The 21,675-nt window shown below is 49.1% G+C and overlaps 1 protein-coding gene across 1 annotated transcript; it reads right to left on the bottom strand.

The window, feature by feature from the left end:
* Positions 1-892: 892 nt before the first annotated feature.
* On the bottom strand, positions 893-20,844 carry CIBAR2 (CBY1 interacting BAR domain containing 2). Its single transcript, XM_073308129.2, has 9 exons — positions 20,739-20,844; positions 14,316-14,550; positions 13,325-13,393; positions 13,126-13,227; positions 10,626-10,631; positions 6,963-7,067; positions 5,985-6,098; positions 4,871-4,972; positions 893-1,822 (listed from the first exon to the last, which is right to left on the bottom strand). The coding sequence occupies exons 1-9, from the start codon at positions 20,756-20,758 to the stop codon at positions 1,718-1,720; spliced, it is 858 nt and encodes a 285-aa protein (XP_073164230.1). The 5' UTR covers positions 20,759-20,844; the 3' UTR covers positions 893-1,717.
* Between the last annotated feature and the right edge of the window lie 831 nt (positions 20,845-21,675).

Here is a 21,675-nt window from a genome sequence, read left to right as displayed (position 1 = left end):
CGCCATTGTAAATCTGGTTCTACTCTGAGCCCAGGTGGCACTGACTCCATCACAAACGCTCGCCTGGGCCTGCCCAGTGGGTGGTCCACCCAGAGTCAATCCTGTAGGCCAGGGCTTGAAGTGCTGCAAAGACTGTGGCCTTCGACCAGGCAGTGGGGTCCCGACCCACAGTTTGAGAACCCCATATCTAAGTCGGACCTGCACAGCGCAGGGCAGAGAACTTCATCCAGCTGCTGTTATACTGAGCCTAGTCACTTGAGGCTGATGAAAGCCTCTGTCTCAGAAAAGCATCCAGGCTGGATTTGATGATTCCAAGAGATGGAGAATCCATCCTTTCCCTTCAGAGTTTGTTCCTTATTTCTAACTAGAATTTGTTTGGCTTGCAGCCACTGGTCCTTGTGATGCCTTTCTCTGCTTTCTCATATCTCTCAATCTCCTGTGTCGACTACTAGATTCTCAGTCTGCTGAGGTGGGGGTGGTAGTTGTTGTTCTTAGGATTACAGCAGAAGTTTGGTTTGGGGCAAAGGGAAAAGAGAAAGCATGCATTTAATTAAATGTCAGTATGGCACCTAAGGTGGTGGTGGTGATGGTCTCCGTCCAGTTCCTAGTGGACAGAGGTCCCTGTCAGAAAAAACATCCCAACAATCGGCAGTAATTGGCCCCCTAGCTAGCAGTCGCAGGAGAGATGCCACGGACTGACTAGGCCATTGAGATAGGACTTGGCTGGAAGGGTTGAAGAATGCTGGTGGGCACGTGAGAAAAACTTGCAGTGATGCTGCCCAAGCTCTGGCTGCTTTGGAGCTACCCAGAGGCCTTCATTCTCCAGGGCCAGCAATCTGGTACCTTTCACCCACGCTAAAATAAATGAGGGCACAAATAAAATAACTGTTTATTATGTCACATGGAAATAGCCAACCGCGGCAAAGAGTGAATGACTGACAATTGCATGGTAACCTCCCCTGAGCTAACCATATTTACACGGTTAATTAATCAGTAGGTAAAATTATAGTAGTGGAAAAATGCGATTATACTTCTGACATAGTCAATATCCTACAGTATAACATTGGTATCCTGCATGCTACTGGGATGTGCCCATTGGACAGACTTGTAGACAGAACTCTGTAAAGAAGACGATGTATGTTAGTTGGAAGTAAGCTGTGATTTTTACATGTCTCATTGGTGAGAGACTCAGACCTGCCTTTAAAGTGGCTATTTTGAATAGGTAGATGAGGGTTTTTGTTTCTTCAGGGATCCCACTCAGTTGTGGGAGATGCACCCCTCAGAGGATAGCTGTTTCTGGGAGTTGGGTACAAGTTTGCTTTCCCAGACTTCAGCCAGCCGGTTTTGTTTGTTCATATGGAACTCAGTCACTCAGTGCATGATGTACACAATGGTGTGTAACCTGAGGTCCATTGCTGGTTTGTAATAACACAGAGTAATGCCAACAGACAGTCCACCCCATGTGCTATCCCAGAGGATGTTCAACTTGCAAATAAACCTTTTGGTTCCACCCTAGTACTAAGAATCAGTCTCCGAATTAGAGCCTCCGCAGTGCTTGGGAACAATGCATTCACAGAGGTTCCAAATTGCTTAAGAGCCTCATTGAGAGTTCCTTGCCTTCACGGAAAATCTAAGGTTCAATAAGGGAATGTACAGTGAAATTAAGAATAAATACATCCAGCTCTCATGAGCGTGGCTGGTTAGTCCTGCTGTCCAATTACCGCCTAATCTGTGCATATTCTGGATTGCTGACATCCTGCAACACGTTCTCTTCGGAGTCCTCTTCACTGTCTTCCTGCCTCTGTAGAGTGCTCCGAACGCTCTAGAAATGAAGATGTAGAAAGCCATTATGCAGCCTACCATTCTGATCTCCTCTCTTCTGCTATAGGTTTCCTTTAGTGAGAATTGCACCAGCGAGCCTGAAATCTGGCTTTCAGGCTACCAGTAAGAGGGGACCCAAGCCAAAACCCCAGATCTAAAACACCCCTCAGATTGTGGGGAAACTTAGATCTGAATCTGAACTTTGATACTCGGGCCTACAATGCTATCTTTACTTAGTTACATGATCCAGCCACTATCTAACTCTGTGCTGCACAGACTTCTAGCCAGGGTGTAGGCCCTGGTAAACAATAGCAAGTCATGCTGGAACTTGAGCTGTGTAGGAATCTGTTTGTTTCTTAATAAATATCTCCCATTCAAGAAAAACTGTGATTCCATATATCATGACCAGGCCCATCTCTGATCATAGCTAGAGCTGTGCTGTGTCAAATGGGCTGGGGTGAACTTGAACAAGTTTGGGGTTTAGCTAGATGAAAGAACCCCCAAATGTATCCACAGCTCAGTGACCCCTCTGAAGTTCTTAGTTGCTCATGCATTAGCTACAAAATAGTATTTTCTCGGTATGTATATGTTAAATATTTGTTTAAATTTCCTGTACCTTTTTTACTGTGACACGCTTCCTTGATCGTCATATGCCAAGATGCTTGTCTTGGTGCTTTTTAATAGCAGATGTTATATATTTTGGTAAACAAGGTAGGAGCTGTTTAATATCCTTCCTCCTTATCTGTAACTTTCAAAATCAGTTCTAAAAGGAGCTTAACTTATGCCAGTTCCCCAAATACTGTTAAGCTGGGCTCCTTGAGCCAAGTACTACATAACTGGGTACATTGTTGTTGTTAACCACGTTTACTGCAGTAGTGCCTAAGGACCAACCAAGAACGGGCCCCGTTTTGCTAGGTGCTACACAAACACTGAACAGGAGAAGTTCCCTGCCAGAAGAGCTGACAATCTAGAGACAAAACAGACGCAGGTTGGGGGAAGGGGTAGAACACACAAGTAGAGTGAGCAATGTGATGACAAATGTCACGTTAATACCACAATTATTTTTTGGAGGCAGGGAGGAGTAGCAAAGAAGGGCTACTAGGATGATCAGAGGAATGGGGAACCTGCTGTGACAAAGTTCCTCATCTGCCTTGGTGGGTCCTGCGCTTATTGGCAGATTTGCTCGCCTCAGAGGTTCACAGCAGCCCTCAGTTTGGCCACTTTCGTGGCTCAAATCTGCCATTCACTCAGTTAGCCTCATCGCGGGCCGGCATGGGGAAAAGGAAGAACAACAATCCCTGCAGTCTCTGCTGATCCACCTAGTGGATCGGGGAACAGGCCAGAGACCTTCCCCTCTGGTGGAACCCACAGTCCAGGTCAACTCCTCCGGTATCAAGTAGGGAGTTGGAGGGATGGGGAAACCCAGGCCCGCCCTCTACTCCGGGTTCCAGCCCAGGGCCCTGTGGATTGCAGCTGTTTACAGTGGCTCCTGTAACAGCTGCATGACAGCTACAACTCCCTGGGCTAATTCCCCATGGCCTCCTCCCAACACCTTCTTTATTCTCACCACAGGACCTTCCTCCTGATGTCTGATAATGCTCAGTCTTCCAGTAGTACGCCTTCTCACTCTCAGCTTCTTGCGCCTCTTGCTCCCAGCTCCTCGCACGCACACCACAAACTGAAGTGAGCTCCTTTTTAAACCCAGGTGCCCTGATTAGCCTGCCTGTCTTAATTGATTCTAGCAGTTTCTTGATTGGCTGCAGGTGTTCTAATCAGCCTGTCTGCCTTAATAGTTTCCAGAAAGTTCCTGATTTTTCTGGAACCTTCCCTGTTACCTTACCCAGGGAAAAGGGACCTACTTAACCTGGGGCTAATATATCTGCCTTCAGTCACTTTCCTGTGGCCATCTGGCCTGACCCTGTCACACTGCCTTATGAGAGGAGACTTAAAGAGCTTGGCTTGTTTAGCCTAACAAAAGAAAAGCTGAGGGGAGATCTGATTGCTGTCTACAAATACATCAGAGGGAGAAACACCGGGGAGGAAGAGGAGTTGTTTAACTTAATGGCCAATGTTGGCACAAGAACAAATGGATATAAACGGGCTATCCATAAATGTACGCTTGAAATTAGACAAAGGTTTCTCAGCATCAGGGGAATGAAGTTCTGGAACAACCTTCCAAAGAGGTAATAGGGGCAAAAAAACTAACCTGTTTTAAGACTGAGCTTGATAAGTTTATGATGCAATTGCCTACAATGGCATATGGCCCATCCGTGACTGCTATCCTCAAATATTTCCAACAGCTGGAGGTGGGACACTAGACGGGGAGGGCTCTGAGTAACTACAGAGAATTCTTTCGTAAGTGTCTGGCTGGTGGGTCTTGCTCACATGTTCAAGGTCTAACAGATTGCCATAATTGGGAAGGAATCTTCCCTTAGGTCAGATTGGCAGACATCCTGGGTTTTGTGCCTTCCTCTGCGGCTTGGGGCAGGGGTCTCTTGCAGGTTTGAACTAGAGGAAATGGTGGATTCTCTGCAACTCTGTCTTTAAACCCAGATTTGAGGACTTCAGTAACGCAGCCAGAGGTTAGGGGCCTACCACAGAAGTGCGGGGGGTGGGGGAGTGTTGGGTTCTGTGGCCTGCGATGCGCAGTAGGTCAGACTAAATGGTCATGATGGTTCCTTCTGGTGTCTGAGCTAGGAGAGGCTCAGCTAAATGGAAAGAAAAGAGAAGGGATAGGGTACATGGAAAGGAAGGCGATGGGGGCCGGGGAAAGGGGAAAGAGGGAAGAGACTGAGCGGGAGGGAGACAATTAGAGAAGACAGCCAATCAGCAATGACTCCAATGTTAGTCTGGGAGTACATGGGTGGCACTCCATGAGCTCAGCTTTGGAAGTGGTGACAGCCAATCTCCTCCTTAGGGGTCACTTTTCCACTGGAGTGGTTTGAATTTACTTTCTTTGAGCACTGGGGGGACGGCCTTGGGCTCGGGCTCTAATCCAAGGCCAAAAGCTTAATAGGGGACAACCGATGCGTCACTGCGTCTCTCTCACCTGGCTGCTGGTGGACCATGGCAGGGTGGAGGAAGGGTTTGTGGTGCTCACTGGCCTGGCATCGTAATTTCCAGAAGCAATCTGGATCTTTGCTCTGAAATCCTAGGAAGGCAACACACCAATGATGAGGGTCAATGCCAGCCATAGATGAAGACCTGGCATGCAAGCGGGTGTCTCCCAAGTAATAGTGCAGGGAATAAATGCAAGCAAGCCAAGGGAGCTGTGCAAGCTTGGTTTCTGTGACTTCCCTAGCTGCTGTAGGTATAACTGGCACACAGGGCTAAATTGGGAGCAAATGCAAAACAGCTGTGAGAGAGGGTTGGAAAACTCAGCTTGATTTAATCAAACCAAAGGCATTGGCTTGCATTGGGGGTGAGCACATGCCACCAGCCCGTGAGAAGGTGTGTGCTCTTCCCTCCATTGCTGGCTGGGGTTGGACCATGACCCTGGCTCCTCCATAGTGGCTTGTGCCCCAGGGGTTGCTAGCAGTGAGGAGTCCTTGCTGCATCTGTGCCTGGTGCCTGCACGAAGGGAAAGGTGCCCTGCGCGCCAGCTTACAGGCTGGACGCAATCTGCCACTAAGCATCCCCTGTGTTAGCCGGAAGCATGCAAGTGCTTGAACAACATATACACACAGAGCAGGCATTGTACTGATTTAATGCAGGGTATATCTTCTTGTAGAGGGATGGACTTGATGAGGCTTTTTTTATCTGAGATGATCCCGTGTGATGGAAAATTACAGGCGCCTCAGAAATACAAATTGCTCATTAAAATCTTATCTCCTTGTGAATAAAACATGCACGTGACTGATGTGCTGTACTCAGACTGGGGCAGGTGGAGGTTACATCTGATCTAGTGAGTGTTGATCTAGTGGCCAAAGCTGGGGGCTGGGACTCAGGATTCCTGGGTTCTCTTCCACAGACTTATCATCCAAGGTCACAAGTCATGCCGCTGCCGTGTACCTCGGTTTCCCCATCTCTATATTGGGGATGAGGTTACCTACTTCTAAGAGGTGTTAGGGATTCATTTACTGTTGGCAACATGTTTTAAGCTCTGCTGATAGACATGGCTGTACAAGTGTTCTAATAGAACGGTGTGTTTCCAACCCGCGTACCTCCATATCTCTTTCAAAGTCATAATCGTCCAGCTTCTGGAAGGCGCTGGAATAGACCTCGAGAGCCTTGGCATGGAAAACCATCTCGATGGTGACAAAGTCTGAGAAAATCTTCTGCAAGAAAGGAAATGTGGGGGTGGGGTGCAAGAAAGGAATGTGGGGGTGGGGTGTAATGTGGGCCACCCCTTTCTTGCTCCTAATTATCGAAACCCCTTGAAAGACGAGTCATGTACGGAAAGCACCAAGTACCCTGCCCTCTTCAACAGCATTGATGGTACTTAAGGGCGCCCCTTTTGGCCAGTTAAGGAGCGGCATCACGGGGCTCTGGAGGCATTTCCATTTGCTCTGCTTTCACCATATGGATGGTGGCTGCAGTAAGAGACTAGAAAGGAAACGGGTGGGGAAATGAGGAGGAATGAACCCCAACTCCAAAGTATGGTCGCTGTACAGTCAAAACTGCTCCTAAAAGTCTTTATTCCCCAGAGCAAACGGAGCCCTAATCCATCTGAGCCCTGGGGGGATATAGGGATTTTTAAGACAAGGGACCATTGTGATCATCTTCTAGTCTGATCTCCTGTAACACAGGCCAGAGAACCTCACACAGAGATTCCTGCGCCAAAGCCAGCAGTTCTGTCTGACCTAGAGCAAATCTTTCCAAAAGAAATGTCCGGTCTTGATTTAAAGGCTTCAAGGGATGGAGAATTGATCACATTCCTAGCTAATGTGTTCCAATGGTTAAAATTACCATCAGAGTTTAGGGAAAAAAGTGCCATTTATTTCTAGTCTGAATTTACCTAACTTCAACTTGTAGTCACAAGATCTTGCCTTTGTCTCATTGATAGAAGAAGGCTCTTTGCTCTGTCTGCTCTTAACCTCTTTGAGAAGCTACACAGATTTAGTCTTTCACTGTAGGGCAGGTTTCCCAGACCTTGAATAATTCTTGTAGCTCTTTTCTGAATGCTTCACAGCGAACTTTACCTGGACGTCTTTCAGTTTCTGTTTCTGGAACTCATCGATGGTTTCCTTGAGCTGCTGGGTGGTGCGGCTGGCGTCTACTGAGACTTTGTGCACGTTTGACTCAGCCTGAGAAAAAGCCCAAGGGAAGCACAGCATCATATGGTGCCAATGCTGTTCCTTCAGATCCAGAAGGGGTTAACTGCATGGGCACCGGGGAGCAAGGCATCTCAGTGGGAGCAGAGTATAGAATTACAAGACTGGGCCTTCAGAGAGGAAGGATGGTCCTGTGGTTAAGGCTCTAGCCTAGATCCTGGAAACCAGGGTGCACTTCCCTGCTGTGCCACAGACTTCCTGAGACCTTGGGCATGTTCTCTATCTTCTCTCTGCCTCAGTTCCCCATCTGTACAATGGGGACAATACCACCACCCTACCTCCCAGGGGGTTGTGAGGATAAATACATTAAAGATTGCGAAGTGCTCAGATATGCTGGTCATGGGGCACACACAGAGCCCTAAGGTGGGTAGACAGACCAGAGGCACTGCAGCACAGGGATCAGCAATGAGACCCAGACATGGTTATGGTGCAAGCTCCCCCATCAGTCAAATCCATAAGCCTCCCTGTCCCAGTGTGGAGGTGGTTGGGGGAATGACTGTGCCCTGGGAAACCCTTGTTATAAAGCAGCCCTGGGATTAATGCTTGTGGAGCAATGCTAGGGCTTACAATGAGCCACCTTAGCAAGGAAGCATTTGCCTTACTGCCGTGCAAACGCCTCAGTCCAATATTGTGTTCAAGGGCCAGATCCTGGATCCATCACAGAATCCAAACTCCCCTAGGTCTGACGTTGGCCTGCTTTGGTTGAGCATGGGGTGCAGAACAGAAAACCTTTTACGTTCCCATTGCAAAGCCAATACCATGATCAGGTAAATGGTTTCTTTTGAAACTCACCCAGTGTCTCTCTCCTGGGGCTGCAGCCACTCTGGGGCTGATGTGATCTCTCTCTGACGTGCTCCCATGCTTAGATCCCTGTTCTGTTTCACCACTTGATGGTGATATACGTGCATGCTTTTTAGCAGGCCTGACATTATCCAGCAGAGGGCAGTAGGGCACGTATGCTTCATGGGGGAACGGACCGTGGCCCAACATGTCGTCTTATGGTCTGTAGTTTCATAAGCTTAAAGCCCTGTGAAAACCTTTATGAGAGATCTAGGCCAAATTCATCCCTAGGGAGCTCCACTGAAACTGGCAGAGTGACAGCAGGGATTTACCTAGCCCTTTTCCTTGAGAACCAATTCAGCCTACATGGCATATATGCTCTCTATGTGTCTCCTCCCTGTGATTTTTATCAGCTGGGGGTTTAGCGTGACCATAGGATCTTAGTTTTCTAAGAGTTCATCTGCTCCTACTGCTTATTTCCCATCTTCCTGTTATTCCCCTAATTCTCTGTATATGACTTTGCAATCGTTTCCATCTTCAGATGCGGAATAAACAGAAGGTGCAGATAGCCATGGGGCCTGAATTTTAAAAGGCAGAGACCTGTTTTGCTTGTGCACTGACCACACTGAGGCACCCGAGTTAACACATTTGCTCCTGCCCAGATAGGTGCCACAGGCCCAATTTGTTCTTGCACATTCATAAGCCCATCTGCTGAGTAAGCCTTGAATCCTGCTTGTAAGGAGCTGACACCTGGCTTCCTGCATGTATCCTTAGTCAGCGTAAATTAAGCTACAGAAGTGCAATGCAGAGAATATTTGCTATTACAGCAGCAGGGTTGGTTCTAGCTATTATGTTTTTTAAAGCTTCTTATGAGGAGCTACTGGGTCCTGAACAGATAATGTCTGTGGAGTCAGGTCTTTCTTTTTCTGTTCCTAGGATAGGTTACATCTTCCTTTTGAATGCTGAGCTAGTTGCTAAAGCTGGAGACTGAGAGTCATGACTCCTGGGTTCTCTTCCTGGTCTGTCACTGACTTGCTGTGTGATCTTGGTCAAGTCACTTCCCCCTGACTTTGTGCCTCAGTTTCCCTGGTTTCTGTAAAATGGGGATAATGAGACTGACTTTGCTGGAAATGGCCCACCTTGATTATCACTACAAAAGGTTCCTTCCCTCCCCCCCCCCGCTCTCCTGCTGGTAATAGCTCACCTCTCCTGATCACTCTTGTTACAGTCTGTATGGTAGCACCCATTGTTTCATGTTCTCTGTGTATATAAAATCTCCCCACTGTATTTTCCACTGTATGCATCCGATGAAGTGAGCTGTAGCTCATGAAAGCTTGTGCTCAAATAAATTGGTTAGTCTCTAAGGTGCCACAAGTACTCCTTTTCTTTTTCCTTGGTTGGGTACTTTGAGATCTACAGTGGAAAAGCCCTATGTGAGAACTAAGTGTTGTTATAAACTACCCAGTGGTGGTTTCTTTAGGCGAGGGAGGTGGCTGGAGAGTGCAGAATATGAAATCAGAAGGATGTTTCTTGTGGGCATGTTCGGGGGGGTCAGATGCATCCCCATGGTGGCAGACACCCTCAGGGAGCCCTACCACAATTTTCCCTTCCAGTACAAAGGGTTCTATAGCTTGCATGACATTCCTCCTCTCTCTCTAGCTGCAGGAGGGAAGGCGCAAATCCATCAGCACTGAATGTCATTACAGGAAAATGGATGAGACTTATGGCAGGGCTATTTCAGGTACTAAACATGTGGCGTAAAATCTGGACCAGTGGAGCATGGTGCATTAGTGTGTTGATAAGAAAAGCAGCTGGGAGGTGAAATAAAGCCTGCCTTAGTGGGGGTGGAATATCAGGTAGGGAAAAAGCAGAAAGGAAGCTGGCTGGCAGGGTGGGTGTATTTTGATGCTTTGTGGTGCTCAGTCATTCTTTTTTTTCTCCTTTGAATACAAAACTGTAGGGTAAGCCTCCACCCAGCCCCGGAAGGCAATGCATCCAAATGTTAACCCTTTACTGTCATGCTGCACACGCCACTGAGTAAACAGGGGCCACTCATGGCTAGTGTGTCCACTGTGCATTCCCTCTGAGACCTCAGGCCCAGTTTTCCTCTCCCGCTGGTGCCAGTCAGGAGTCACTCCACTGCTGTCAATGGCGCTGGTCTAAACAGTGTACGTGATAAATGAATCCCTACTAGAAGTGCCAGCTGAGATCAGGTGTCATTGTGCTAGGCTCTGCACATGTGTGTGGGAAGAGGGGAGGTGGTTGCCATATTGGGGGGAGGGGGGGAGTTTCCATGAAAAATTTTGACTTTTCATTAATAATAATAAAAAAAAAAACCCTGAATTTTCAGCCAAAACATTTTTCATTGTTCTGACAAAAAGAAATGTGGTGTAACTGAAAACCCAATTTTCCATCAAACAACTAGTTTTCACAGAGAACTTTTGACCAGTGAGAGAGAGTCCTTTCTGCAGTGCGCTTACAGCTTAAATTGACAATACAGCCCAGGATGGGAGAAAAAAGCCAGATTCCAGTTCCTGGTACTATTGGAAAGAATTGGGTCTTGACTGCACCAGCGCCATCCAGTGTTATAAATACCATAGGGAGGGTTTTAAAAATGTCCTGTCCCGCCCTGGGTTGTGTGTCTCTTTAGAACTCACCTGTGCTTTATCCTGACAATCTTTTACTGTCCATTGCTTGAAATTATATCCTGGGTACAGGACAAATATTATACCCAGGGGAACTTGTGCTTACCTGGGACTGATGGCAGGAGTCAAGGAATAATCTGATGAGAAGGGGAGAGTTTATAGACACACTGAGCCTTGTGCTGGTGTCTGTGTGAGCAGCTGAGCCCAAAAGACCTGAACTGAGCAGTTACTGTCAGATGCTTGTGGGCAGGAAGGAATCTTGTCCTCTTACACTGACTGCCCTGATTGCATTTCTGAAAGAGGATTTTCACCCTGGGGCAAACATGGCAACTATCCACCCTATAAAACACAGGCCGAGCTTTGCCTGTGACTTTGTTGGAGTGCCTTTTAAATCAGACCAGTGAATCAGCCCGGAAGGAACACCACTTATTGCCTAGGGTGACCATACGTCCGTCCCGTTTCGGCCAGGACAGTCCCTTTTTTAAGCCCTGTCCTGGCTGTCCCAACGTTTCTGGCAATAGTGGACCTTTGTCCCCTTTTTACTCTTGGCAATTGGATCAGTTGGCAAGAGCAAACGGGATAAATGCCCACTTTTGTCAAAAGTGCGGTGCGGGGGAATTTGGGGGTGTGTGAGTGGAGATGCCAGCCCCTTGCAGGGGCGGGGGAGGTAGGGCTCATACAGGGGAGGAGGGGTGACAAGCAGGGTTGCAGCAAACAGCAACAGCCTCTAGCGGGGGAGGGGGGCTGGTCAAGTTCCTGCAACCCCAGCTTCTTGTGGGGTGGGCAGGGTTCCAGCGACCCAAGCCTTGTGGAGGGGGGGCAGGCATGGTTTCAGCGACCCCAGCCTCACGCGGGGGTGGGGGGAGCTTGGACCAGCCACACACGGTGTCCTGTTTTCCCTTTGGGAAATATGGTCACCCTAATATTGCCACATGGGGAGTGATCTCAGTGGAGGGAGGTAACCTGTCGGTGCAAACAACTGCTTTGTAGGAGCTCTTGTTTAAAGCACCTACAGAGTTGGTGGAAAAAACAGTAAAAATTATGACTTTTTTAAAATTTATTACTGTTTTTGTTTTTTTTTTCCCCAAAAAATTTCAATGAGTTTTTTTGGGAAACTCACAAACCTCCAGCTACCTCTGTAACAGGTAGAAAACCCACAAAGGTTCATGAAAAATGGAGTTGAAAATCTGCCAGGTTTTGCACTGAAATTTGATTCCTCCCCCCACCCCCATGAAAAACGGCATTGAAATTCAAAAAGTGTCAAGCAACTCTGTGTGTGTGCAAATGAGGAGCACAAACCTGAGTGCTTATTGCACCTGGCTTCTTGGGGACAGGACCCTAGGGATGCATGAGCCTGTATGATGCCCAATGTAGAAAGCTGAGCTGGGGGGCCATGTGGTCCCCAATCAGCATGGTACTGCTGTGAAATCTACAAGAGAGAGTGACATGCAACCCTTATGTGGGGAGCCGATGTTAGTTCCCGGATGCAATGTTTTGTTTCCAGAGAAGCTGAGCCACCTTGCTCAGCAGCTGAGTCTACACAAAGATATCCAATTTCTTCTTTCCCCCTTGAGGATCTTTGGGATTTTCAGCTGAGAATTGCCTTCTTTGGAAAAGCTGCGGAAGGGGTTGCTCATTTAAAATATTTTTGCCAGGCAGAGGCAAATCTCTTGAGCTGTCGAGATTATCCCTTTGAAAAGGGGTCCCACCCAGAAAGTCTGAAAGAACAAGAGACAGACCAGGTGGGTGAGGTAATATCTTTTATTGCAACAGCTTCTGTTGGGAGCAGGGACAAGTCTTCGAGCTTGTACAGAGCTGTTCTTCAGATCTGGGTTACAAACTGACCCACGGTGCATTTAGTTTAGACATTCTGGTTATCTTCTCCAGACCTGGGGAAGAGAGCTCTGTAGCTCGGAAGCTTGTTCCTTCCACCAACAGAAGTTGGTCCAACAAAAGGCATTGCCTCACCTGCCTTACCTTTCTCCTGTCCTGGGACCAACAATGGCTACAGCAACACTGCAAACCATATAATAAGGTGTGTTTCCCTGGGTGGGTGGAAGGAGGGATATTTTGGAAAGGAACATTGCCCTATTTTCCATTCACATGCACAGTGAGTGCTGGTGTGGGGAAGTGCTTAGAGTAGTTAGCAACTGAGCCCTCCAAGATCTATGTGCAGAACGTGGGTCTGGGAATGAATTTAAGATGCGTGTGACCAGATTGGCGTCAAAACGTAGCACCTGTGAAATCTCCCCTTTCACATTTGCAGCTTGATAAGGAAGTGGTTTGGGGGGAGGTGGACTTGGCGCTTCATCACCTGACCCTCAATCCCTTTGCATGCGTCTCGTTTCTCTGAGCTCCAGCTAGTTCCCAGGGAAGCCTGTGGTTAGTTTACAACAGTCTGGGCTTTCCCTTACTGGGGTGGGTGGTTTCCTGACGCAGGTCGGTTTCCAACAGATTCTGTTGGATTCTGTGGAACATTCGGAAAAAACCACAATGAAACCTAAGCCACTGAGCCCTGGCTTCCTACCTCTGCGTTACTGATCAGGCTGCCTAACCAAGTGCTAACTCTGCACCTCTCGGGGTTTGTAATGTGGCATAAAGGATACGAGGGTGTGTCGGTCTGAGGGTGACTTCTGCCGCAGTCTCTCCAGTTTCTCCAGTTGTTTTATCTCATTGTTTCTGACTTTGTCGAACCTCTTGATCTCTGCCTAGGAGATGAGATCAATGTGTTTTGTTTGGTTTTTTTAAGGCTGGCGCGGCCGGCTGGCTACGGGATGTGGCAGGGCGCAGCTATGTGGCATGTACCTGTGTCTGCTTGAGCTGGACTCCGTACCGTTTCAGCGGCTCCACAACCTTCGTTTCCAGTCTCTCCACCTACAGGGGAAATTCACACAGGCAGTATGGCGGGGATATAATGTACTTGGTACAGACAGGGCTGGCTGATAGCCTGACAGGGTTGGGACCTCTAGCCACCAAGGAATAGCACTGCAATTGCTCTCTGCTCTATCACCTCAAGGGATCCAGATCATTCAGTCCTTCGTCTGGCGACACCGCCAGTTACAGCAGGGACCTCAAAACAGGAGCTGGGCTGGCAGCCGTGAACATGTTTCATGTAGCCCCTGAACATCCATCAGATGGCAACGCTAAATGCTACCCTAACCCTAACCCTGACCTAAGTTGGATTCAAACCAGACACCTGAGAGGTGAAAGGCCCTCTAATCCACTGCCACTTTCCTAACACGAAAGGCACAGTGAGACATGGAAGAGGGTGCAAGGGGAGGGGGTGAATCTTCCCCAAATAGTAACCAAAGAATGGCCCATAATCCCCTCAGAAGCAGAAATTGGGTGATTATGCAGAGCTTGTCATCTTGGATAAGGGATAGATTCACCCCTAAAATTCTTCCTTCTTAGCTTGGTTCCTCCCTTCCAGGCTGGAAAGGAGCAGGAAGGCTGCACAGATCAATACCCTCAGCCCCTGAACAGGGAAAGCAGCAATGAGCCCAGCCATCCTAGGACAGGACACTAGTTACTAGTGTAACACTGACAGACCCCGGTCGTCAGCAGGCAGGATCGAACCTGGGACCACTAGATGGGACAGAACACCACACCCAGAAGGTGTGTGGGTTACACTAGCACAGTATATCTACAGACAATGAAATATTTAGCGTTTCCTGTATTGCTCACATACAGGTCCATTGCTCCCTCAACGTGAACTCCCATGACTATGGTCAGATTGTGCCTCCCTAGCTGTCAATCCTGGCATAGTCAGTGTTGCGGGGTCTAGGCAGCTCCTTACCTCTGCCTGCCTGTAGTCCTGCACTTTGGCCAGCTCCTCAGCAAAGTTCTTCATGGTGCTTCGCAGCTCAGGGTTCTCGGTGTTCGCATAGTCTATGAGCTGCTTCACCAGGAGATCTGACTTGTCCCGCAGCTTGGCTGTCTTCCTGGCGTAGGAGGCCATCAGCGCACAGAACTGGCCGAAATATTTCTCTGCATTGGTCACTGTGTTCTCCATGATCCTCACTTGGCTATCTCTGGGTAGGGGAGAAAAGAGCCGCATGTTGGGTTACAGAGTAACAGCCGTGTTAGTCTGTATTCGCAAAAAGAAAAGGAGGACTTGTGGCACCTTAGAGACTAACCAATTTATTTGAGCATAAGCTTTCGTGAGCTACAGCTCACTTCATCGGATGCATCCGATGAAGTGAGCTGTAGCTCACGAAAGCTTATGTTGGGTTAGTTCACCATCAATGCTGGTATGTCCCAGCTTTAGAAACTTGAGCCCAGAGTTTTGCAGGATATCTCTCGTGTGTGCATCAGAACCACACCTTTGTATGTATGGAATGGGGCATTTGTATGCATAGATTGGAGAACTGTGCACCTGACTGCTCAGTGTGTACACACACACACACACACACACACACAACTTTGGGTCTCAGCTGTCTATTGTTGCTCAACCACAAAAGGAACAACCCAAGTCAGAAATTCAATAAATCAGGCTGAATGGTTTGTTACCCAAGAGTCTACTGTGACAACTGTAAACTTTAAATGTTGGGCCACTTGTCTAGACTGCCTTTGAAACAGCTGGAGCAGTTTCCCAGTAGGAGGTCACATCCGGGCCCTGTGTTTACGCTGAGTGATAAGACATTGTCAGATGCTGCTGTTCAGAATGTCTTGAGCTTGCAACTAGACCCAAAAGCTGTCCCAAACATTTTACAAGCATCAGTTGCAAGAGTTGGTTGTAATGTGTAGGAGCAAGATTTGGGTTTTTTGTGCAGCAGTACTGTTTAAGTCCATAATGGTTCCCAATGAGTCAATTCATCCTGTCGCCTTATCTCCATCTCACAGTGCCTTCTCTTGCTTTCAAAATGACCTCCCCATGACAGTGCTGGGCCTTATGGGATAGGCGATTGAGGGGTTCCAGCACAGGGGCAAGCTTGGCTTTAAGGGATTCCATAATGGAATATGTCACAGTTCCAGGGCTAGCTGCACCCATCTCCTCTCTGGTCTCTGTCTACACTGCAATAAAAGACCCACGGCATGGTAGTGGCTGGCCTGGGTCAGCTGACTCGGGCTCCTGGGGCTCTGGCTGCGGGGCTATAAAACTGCTATGTAGACACTGGAGCCCACGGTCTGAGCGCCTATGAAGGGAGAGGGACTCGGAGCCCAGACATCTACGCTGCTGTTTGTAGTCCTGCAGCCCGAGCCCCACAAGCCTGAATCCGCTGGGCTGGGCTCTGAGACGTGGTGCCATAGGTTTATCGCTGTGTAGACGTACCATCTGAGTGCCCCCCCCGCCCAGGTGTCAGGCTTCATGCCTTTCTTTCTCCTAGGGTGGAATTGCGTGATTATCCTGCTCTGAGACGGGGACCTGGGCTACAGCACCCTGTGGTTCACTCGTGCTTACTCAGCAGGTCCAGCTGGGTATGGCATCTGCAGTTCTTCCCTTTGGGCGTCTACAAGCAGAGGTCCATAGTGACCAAACAGCCTCCGTAAACCGAAGTATAAATGGTTAATCTTAAGAGCAGGAATAAAGCAAAGCATAAGAGGAAAAGGGTCTGTGTACGCCCGGCCAACCTCTGAGCGGAGCCCAGGATGGCCTAGCTCTTCAGGCAACCTGGTGTGTGTCTGTGGGTGTTCCCCTGAACAGCCCCCTGACAAGTGCCCCCTCCCTCAGGAGAATGACTTGTATCCCTGGGGTTTTTGGTTCTTCTTGGTGGACAGAAGTAGGACAACAAAGCCAAGGCTCTTGCATTCTCTCTGGCGTGTCAGCCACTGGGTGGCTATCTGAAGCCACGGTATCTTTCCTGCCTATGCGCAGTCAGCCTCTTAAATGCACCCCAGGTTTTCATACAGTAGCACACCCTAATCACAGTCAAACAAATACATAGGAGTCATACATTATTACAGAGCAGCCCATTGTCTATCACAGCACTGTCAAAAGTGATGTGGATTGGCTAAACCCAGACCCCATGCTAGGAGTTTTCCGGCAAGGGTGGAAAATGTTTTCAGTGCCCCATTTTCCCCTTCCCCCAGGAGTGGCCAAGCGGGGGGCGGGAATCACCCACCTCCAAATCAAGCAACCTGCCCACCCTGGTGGCCAATCAGCGGAGGAGGACAAAAGAGTCTGAGAGGCACAGCATTATGGCAAACCCCATGGAAGTTGGCATCCGAGGCAACTGTCCGTTTGCCCGCCCTGAAAAGCAGCCCTGACTAAAGTATTGCAAGGTTTGGGAAGTGCCATTTCATGGCACAGTTTCCTCATTTGGAGGATAGCTTTCACCCAGGTCTCCCTGTTTGCTGGTACAGTTTGTACCCACCTAAAAACATGGGGGTGCCAGTTTTGCACCTGCAAATATATTCTGGGTGCGCATCTTAGCACTAGGATGACATGCTAGCAGGATAGGTAGCCTCTCTAGTGCTGGTACTTGCGTCTGCAGTTTATTTGAGATACAAAAATGCCCCCATGAAAGGGAGGCTGGGAGGCTAAAGAATTGCCTCTTGGTGTAGCCTGGCTTCTAGGGTCTGATATTTAGCGTTGGGTGGCTGCCTGTTGGTGCAGCTGAGCCCCACACTGGGCTGCTGGCGGGGCTCATCTGTATGTGATCTGCATAGTGCAACAGTTGAGACTTGAACCTAGACCCTCCCAGTCAATAGACAGCAACTGTTCCAGGCTAGCTAAAAACAAGCCTTCCCTCGAGCTACTGGGAGCGGTGCTAAACTCAGCTCCGCTCACAGGCGTTCTTGACACATCTCCCAGCTGCACTGCCCTGTTCGGTACTGGTGGGCTTAAGCCGATTACTGAATGCTCCTTTCATAAACTTCAAATCCGCGTCACTTCATCCCATCTAGAAACCCAAATCCCGCAGCTATCAGTGTAAGACCTTCCTAAATTCCTTTAAGAGCAGTATTAATGGAAAGATACAGCTGCAGTCTGCCTACGTGTCTAGTTCTCCCAGCAGCTCTGCCAAGAGTCCTGCAGCTGTGCACCATCTAATAAAGCCTGTTGGTCTCCATCATGCAAACTTGACTCATTGCCACAAAAGACATGCGGGGGCCTTACATTTTTCAAGGCTCAGAACTGTAGTAAACTGCCTTCCCCTGACCTCATGTTGAAAATAAATCATTGGCAAACAGTGCTGGATCTCTAGAGCATTTGCTGCTTTAGGCAATGTGGGACTATGGCCACCCCTCCCAGGCTTGCTGCAATGAATAAACTCACTAAACATGCTACGGCCCCTAGGCCTTTCTGTCTCCTCTGTGTGGTGTAGCCAGTCATGTCTTTCAGCGTGATTTTACTGCTCTCAGTTCTGGGCTCCTCCTTACAGGAATAGAGTGACAAACTGGAGAGAGTTCAAAGACACGGCCAGTGAAATGAGCAGGGGCTAGAGGGACTGACTTAAGAGGAAAGATGGAAAGAGCTTAAAGGTGCATAGTTTGGTTGAGAAGGAGAGATGTAACAGCCTACAAAAGGAGCAGAATTATTTAGTGTAAATACATCGAGGCCCTCAAAATCCAAAGGGACGGGGGTCCCTATAAAAACCTAAAGATGATGGAATCAAGTTGGAGAAATGTAGGCTGAATATCTGGAAATATTTCCTGATAGTGAGATGTTCTCCCAAGCTGCAGTGTCCACCGGGGAACTGGTGGGAAGCCCAAACAGGACTGGATGGAATACTAGATATGTTGTGGGGAATACCCTGAATTGGTAGGAGGGACCTAGCTCTCCTCGACCCTTTTCTCTCTAACTTCTGCCTTGCTCTCCTTCCATGATGACACCTTGTTCATCTACGCTTCCCATGTGGGCTACGCCATAAGACATACCTCCATGGTTCTCCAGTGCTTGCATTCCACAAACCACAGTGTGAGAGAGAGAGATCCTCAGAGATCCATCCACTCTGTCCCCATCTGCTACTCCCCACTAGAGCAGGTTGAAAAATGCCAATGAATTTTGTGGAGAGTTGGAAACATTTTCTTGGTCTTTTTTTCCCCCTAAATTTCCCCTTAAGGAGTTTCAGGCTTTTCAATAAAACTGAAAGCCTATTTTAGTGAGGGTTTTAAATGGCTTTTGGACAAAAGTTTCATTTTTTTTCCAAAAACCTGAAAAGTTTTCCTGAAAAGTTTTCAGTTCCGATTGTTTGTCCAGAACTGGAATATTTTGACCAACACGAAGAGTCTTGTGGAAAAAATTTGTTTCCATTTCTCATCCAAAACGCATTGTGACAACCAAGATGTGGATGAGCGCTAGTTTGCACATTTAGTTCTGCAGAGAGCTGCTTGGGTGGCAAACGATGGGCTGTGGCCTGGGCGCTGCTGCCTGACGTGACTCAAGCCTTGGAAACATGCTCCTTTGCGCTCATGTGTGCTAGGAAAAAGGAACAGGTCCCTAATAGATAGGGTGACCAGATGTCCCGTTTCTGGGGACTTTTTCTTATATAGGCGCCTATTACTCCCCCACCTCCTGTTCTGTTTTTTCACAGTTGCTATCTGGTCACCCTACTAATAATGAAACCCTAACTGGGTGTGGCCTTCATCAGAAGCCATCCAAGCTACTACTGAGAGCTGTGTGCTTTTGGGGACACAGTGATAGGGCACTTGGCAGCCTGGTCTGATTTCTCCCTGGACCATATGGGGCACATACCTCTGCCAGGTCTGGTAGCAGGGTCGTGGTGGGAGGGAAGAAGGAGGCTTTCTGCCAGATCCTCTCACCTTGGCAGTAGTGCTGGAAGGGGAAGGAAGTTACAGCCAGACTCCTGCCTCCAGCAGCCTGGGTATCTCTAGGGACCCAGTTTTTTCTGGTCTCTTGCTTGAGGCCCTGCTTATAGGCTGGATCTTGGCTTTAGTTCTGCTGTCAAACATCTGGCTCCAATACAGTTCAGTGTATGTTTGTTATCATAGTCTAACAGCTCCAGCAGATGCAAAGTTTCCAGAAGTTGCTGCTGCTTTACACGGTTCTTAAACATAGGATACATATACAGGATGTTTCTCTTGCACCGCTTCTCCTTAGGGTTGCTATCTGCAGCTGTAGGTGAGAGCCCTTCGCCAAAGCTGCGTCTCCATTGCCCCCCATGAGCTTGATGCAAATGCTTAGGGCCGTGTTTTCAGATGTCCGGCTTCCCTCGTTAGCCCACACTCACTTGTTCATTGAGAGCCAAACAGTGCTAATTGAAGGAGCATAGGTCTCGTTTATCGTTTGTATGTGTGAGTGACAGTGAAAATTGTGGGTTGCGGGGGCGAGCATGCAAAGTGGTGAGTTGTGCAGAGACATGCTCAGGCCCTTGGCCCTTAGGTCGGCTCAGGGACACCAGAACACAAGCAAAATTTCCAGTTACAAGTCTGTTGACTACTTCATGGCTACGGGCCACTCCTGAGCCTTGTAGATTGCTCACGTTTATTTCCCAGGGTTCCCCAAAAGTCTTAGATAGCCGCTGTGCTAAAATATCCCCATGCTCCAGGTCCTTGGCATGCAAACCTCCCCGCACCTTCTACTGTGCTCTGTGCATAAGGGTCTGTGTGCACTGCATCGGGGGTGACTGCAGCTTGAATGGATGGACCCGAGCTAGCATTCATCTAGCTAGCTTGGATACCAGAGCAATGAAGCTGTGGCCAGCACAGGCTCCACTGTGGGCTGGCTGCACGAGTAATTACCCTTGGTTCCAGGTGGGCTTATCCAGCCTGCACTGAAGCCCAGACTGCTGCAGCTTTGCAGGTACCAGAGCTAGCGAGATTGATGCTAGCTTGGTATGCAGTCTACGTGAGCACAGTCACCCCAAGTGATTGCAGTGCAGGCTTTCCCTGTGAGAACGCCTCAGGAAGCAGTGAAATTAATGAGCACCTCCCACTATGTTCCTTTAAATCTCCAGGCTCCTCCTTCCCATTGTTGGGGTGTACAGCAAAATCTTGGAGGGGACCTTGATCCGTTTCAGAAAAGTGGATGAACTGAGCCTCTGCAAAGCTAGGTCAGTATCATTGCACCTATTTTACAGAGGGGAAAGCGGAGGTCAAGTTAAGCGGCTTGCATCAGGTGGGACGAGAACCGAGGTCTCTTCACTCCCAGCCTGCTGCTCTGTCCACCCAGACAAGCTGTCCTCACTCACTGTAATGCCTCTGTGTATCTCAGGGGAGCTTCCCGCCGCTCACGGCAAGCTTCTTCCCTGGCAGGCTCCATGGCAGGAGGACAAAGGGAAAGGACACCCCCAAGCAGCTGGACCCCGGCCCGCCTTACCTGGAAAGGACGATGTTCATGGCTGCGGGAATGGGCCAGCCTTTCTATCGCAGAGCAATAACCCTAGCTCCAGCTGCAGAGGGACCCACCAAAAGCACAGCTGCTCCTGACCCGGCTCAGGTGGCGGGCCCAGCCTGGTTGGTATGGCAACGCTACCAACAGAGAGCCGGGGATGTGGGTGGAGCCATGGCTCTGGTTTCCAGGGGTAACTGGGCCTGTTCTATATCCCTGCCCAGCCTACCCCTGCTTCCTCTTCCGATCTGTCCATATTAACGGGTGGATCTCCCCCACCTGCTTCCGAGAACAGCATTGCCCCTCCCCTAGCACCCAGGTGCCGTCCTGCCTCGGCTGGCGAGATGCCAGCCGGCAGAAGGTGGCCCTGGGAAGCAGGACAGCAGGCAGCTCAGCAGGGCGCAGGCCTGGCAGGTCGGGTTTGCCTGGTTTCTGAGTCTGCACAGGGCCCCAGATTTTGGAGGTGCCCCCACCGCAGCTCTCCCAACCCCAGCTGGTCTGGGGAAGCTAGGGGATGAACTTTATAATGAATAATTAGTTGTATTACCCACAATGCCCACAGTGTATTTCTCTCTTTAGCACAGTCCCTGCCCCTAGGGAAATGCAGTCTAAGAGCTGAACTCCTCCACAACTAGACAGCTGGCCTGAAGGGTGGATTAAAACTGTCCTGGCCCTGAGCCGCCCAAACACTGCCCTACACCCCGCTAGGGGCTGGAGGGATTTCCTCTTTGCTCCCCTCAGACAGCACAGGCATGGCCAAGGCAGCGGTGACATGCAGCTAAGCCTTGCAGTCTCCCTTGTGGGGCACCTCGCAAGCTTCTGCCACCTTGAGACACATTTGAACCCAGCTGTGACACAGTGGCAAAATATCAGCCCCTGGCGACCCAGAAGCAAAAGTCATTACCAGAGTCGAGATCCAGGGGTT

Source organism: Lepidochelys kempii, chromosome 12, assembly GCF_965140285.1.
Source record: "Lepidochelys kempii isolate rLepKem1 chromosome 12, rLepKem1.hap1, whole genome shotgun sequence".
Classification (NCBI taxonomy): Eukaryota; Metazoa; Chordata; order Testudines; family Cheloniidae; genus Lepidochelys; species Lepidochelys kempii.
Note: the sequence above shows the minus strand (reverse complement) of the source record. Positions and strands in the feature narration are given on the sequence as shown.

Bases quoted from the DNA above. Each gene is read 5' to 3' on its own strand.
- CIBAR2 (XM_073308129.2), bottom strand. From the start codon at position 20,758: ATGAACATCGTCCTTTCCAG. The intron at 13,228-13,324 runs GTACATGCCACA...CTCATCTCCTAG, and splicing joins TCCAGCTCAAGCAGACACAG to GCAGAGATCAAGAGGTTCGA. The intron at 4,973-5,984 runs GTACGCGGGTTG...TTGCCTTCCTAG, and splicing joins ACTTTGAAAGAGATATGGAG to GATTTCAGAGCAAAGATCCA.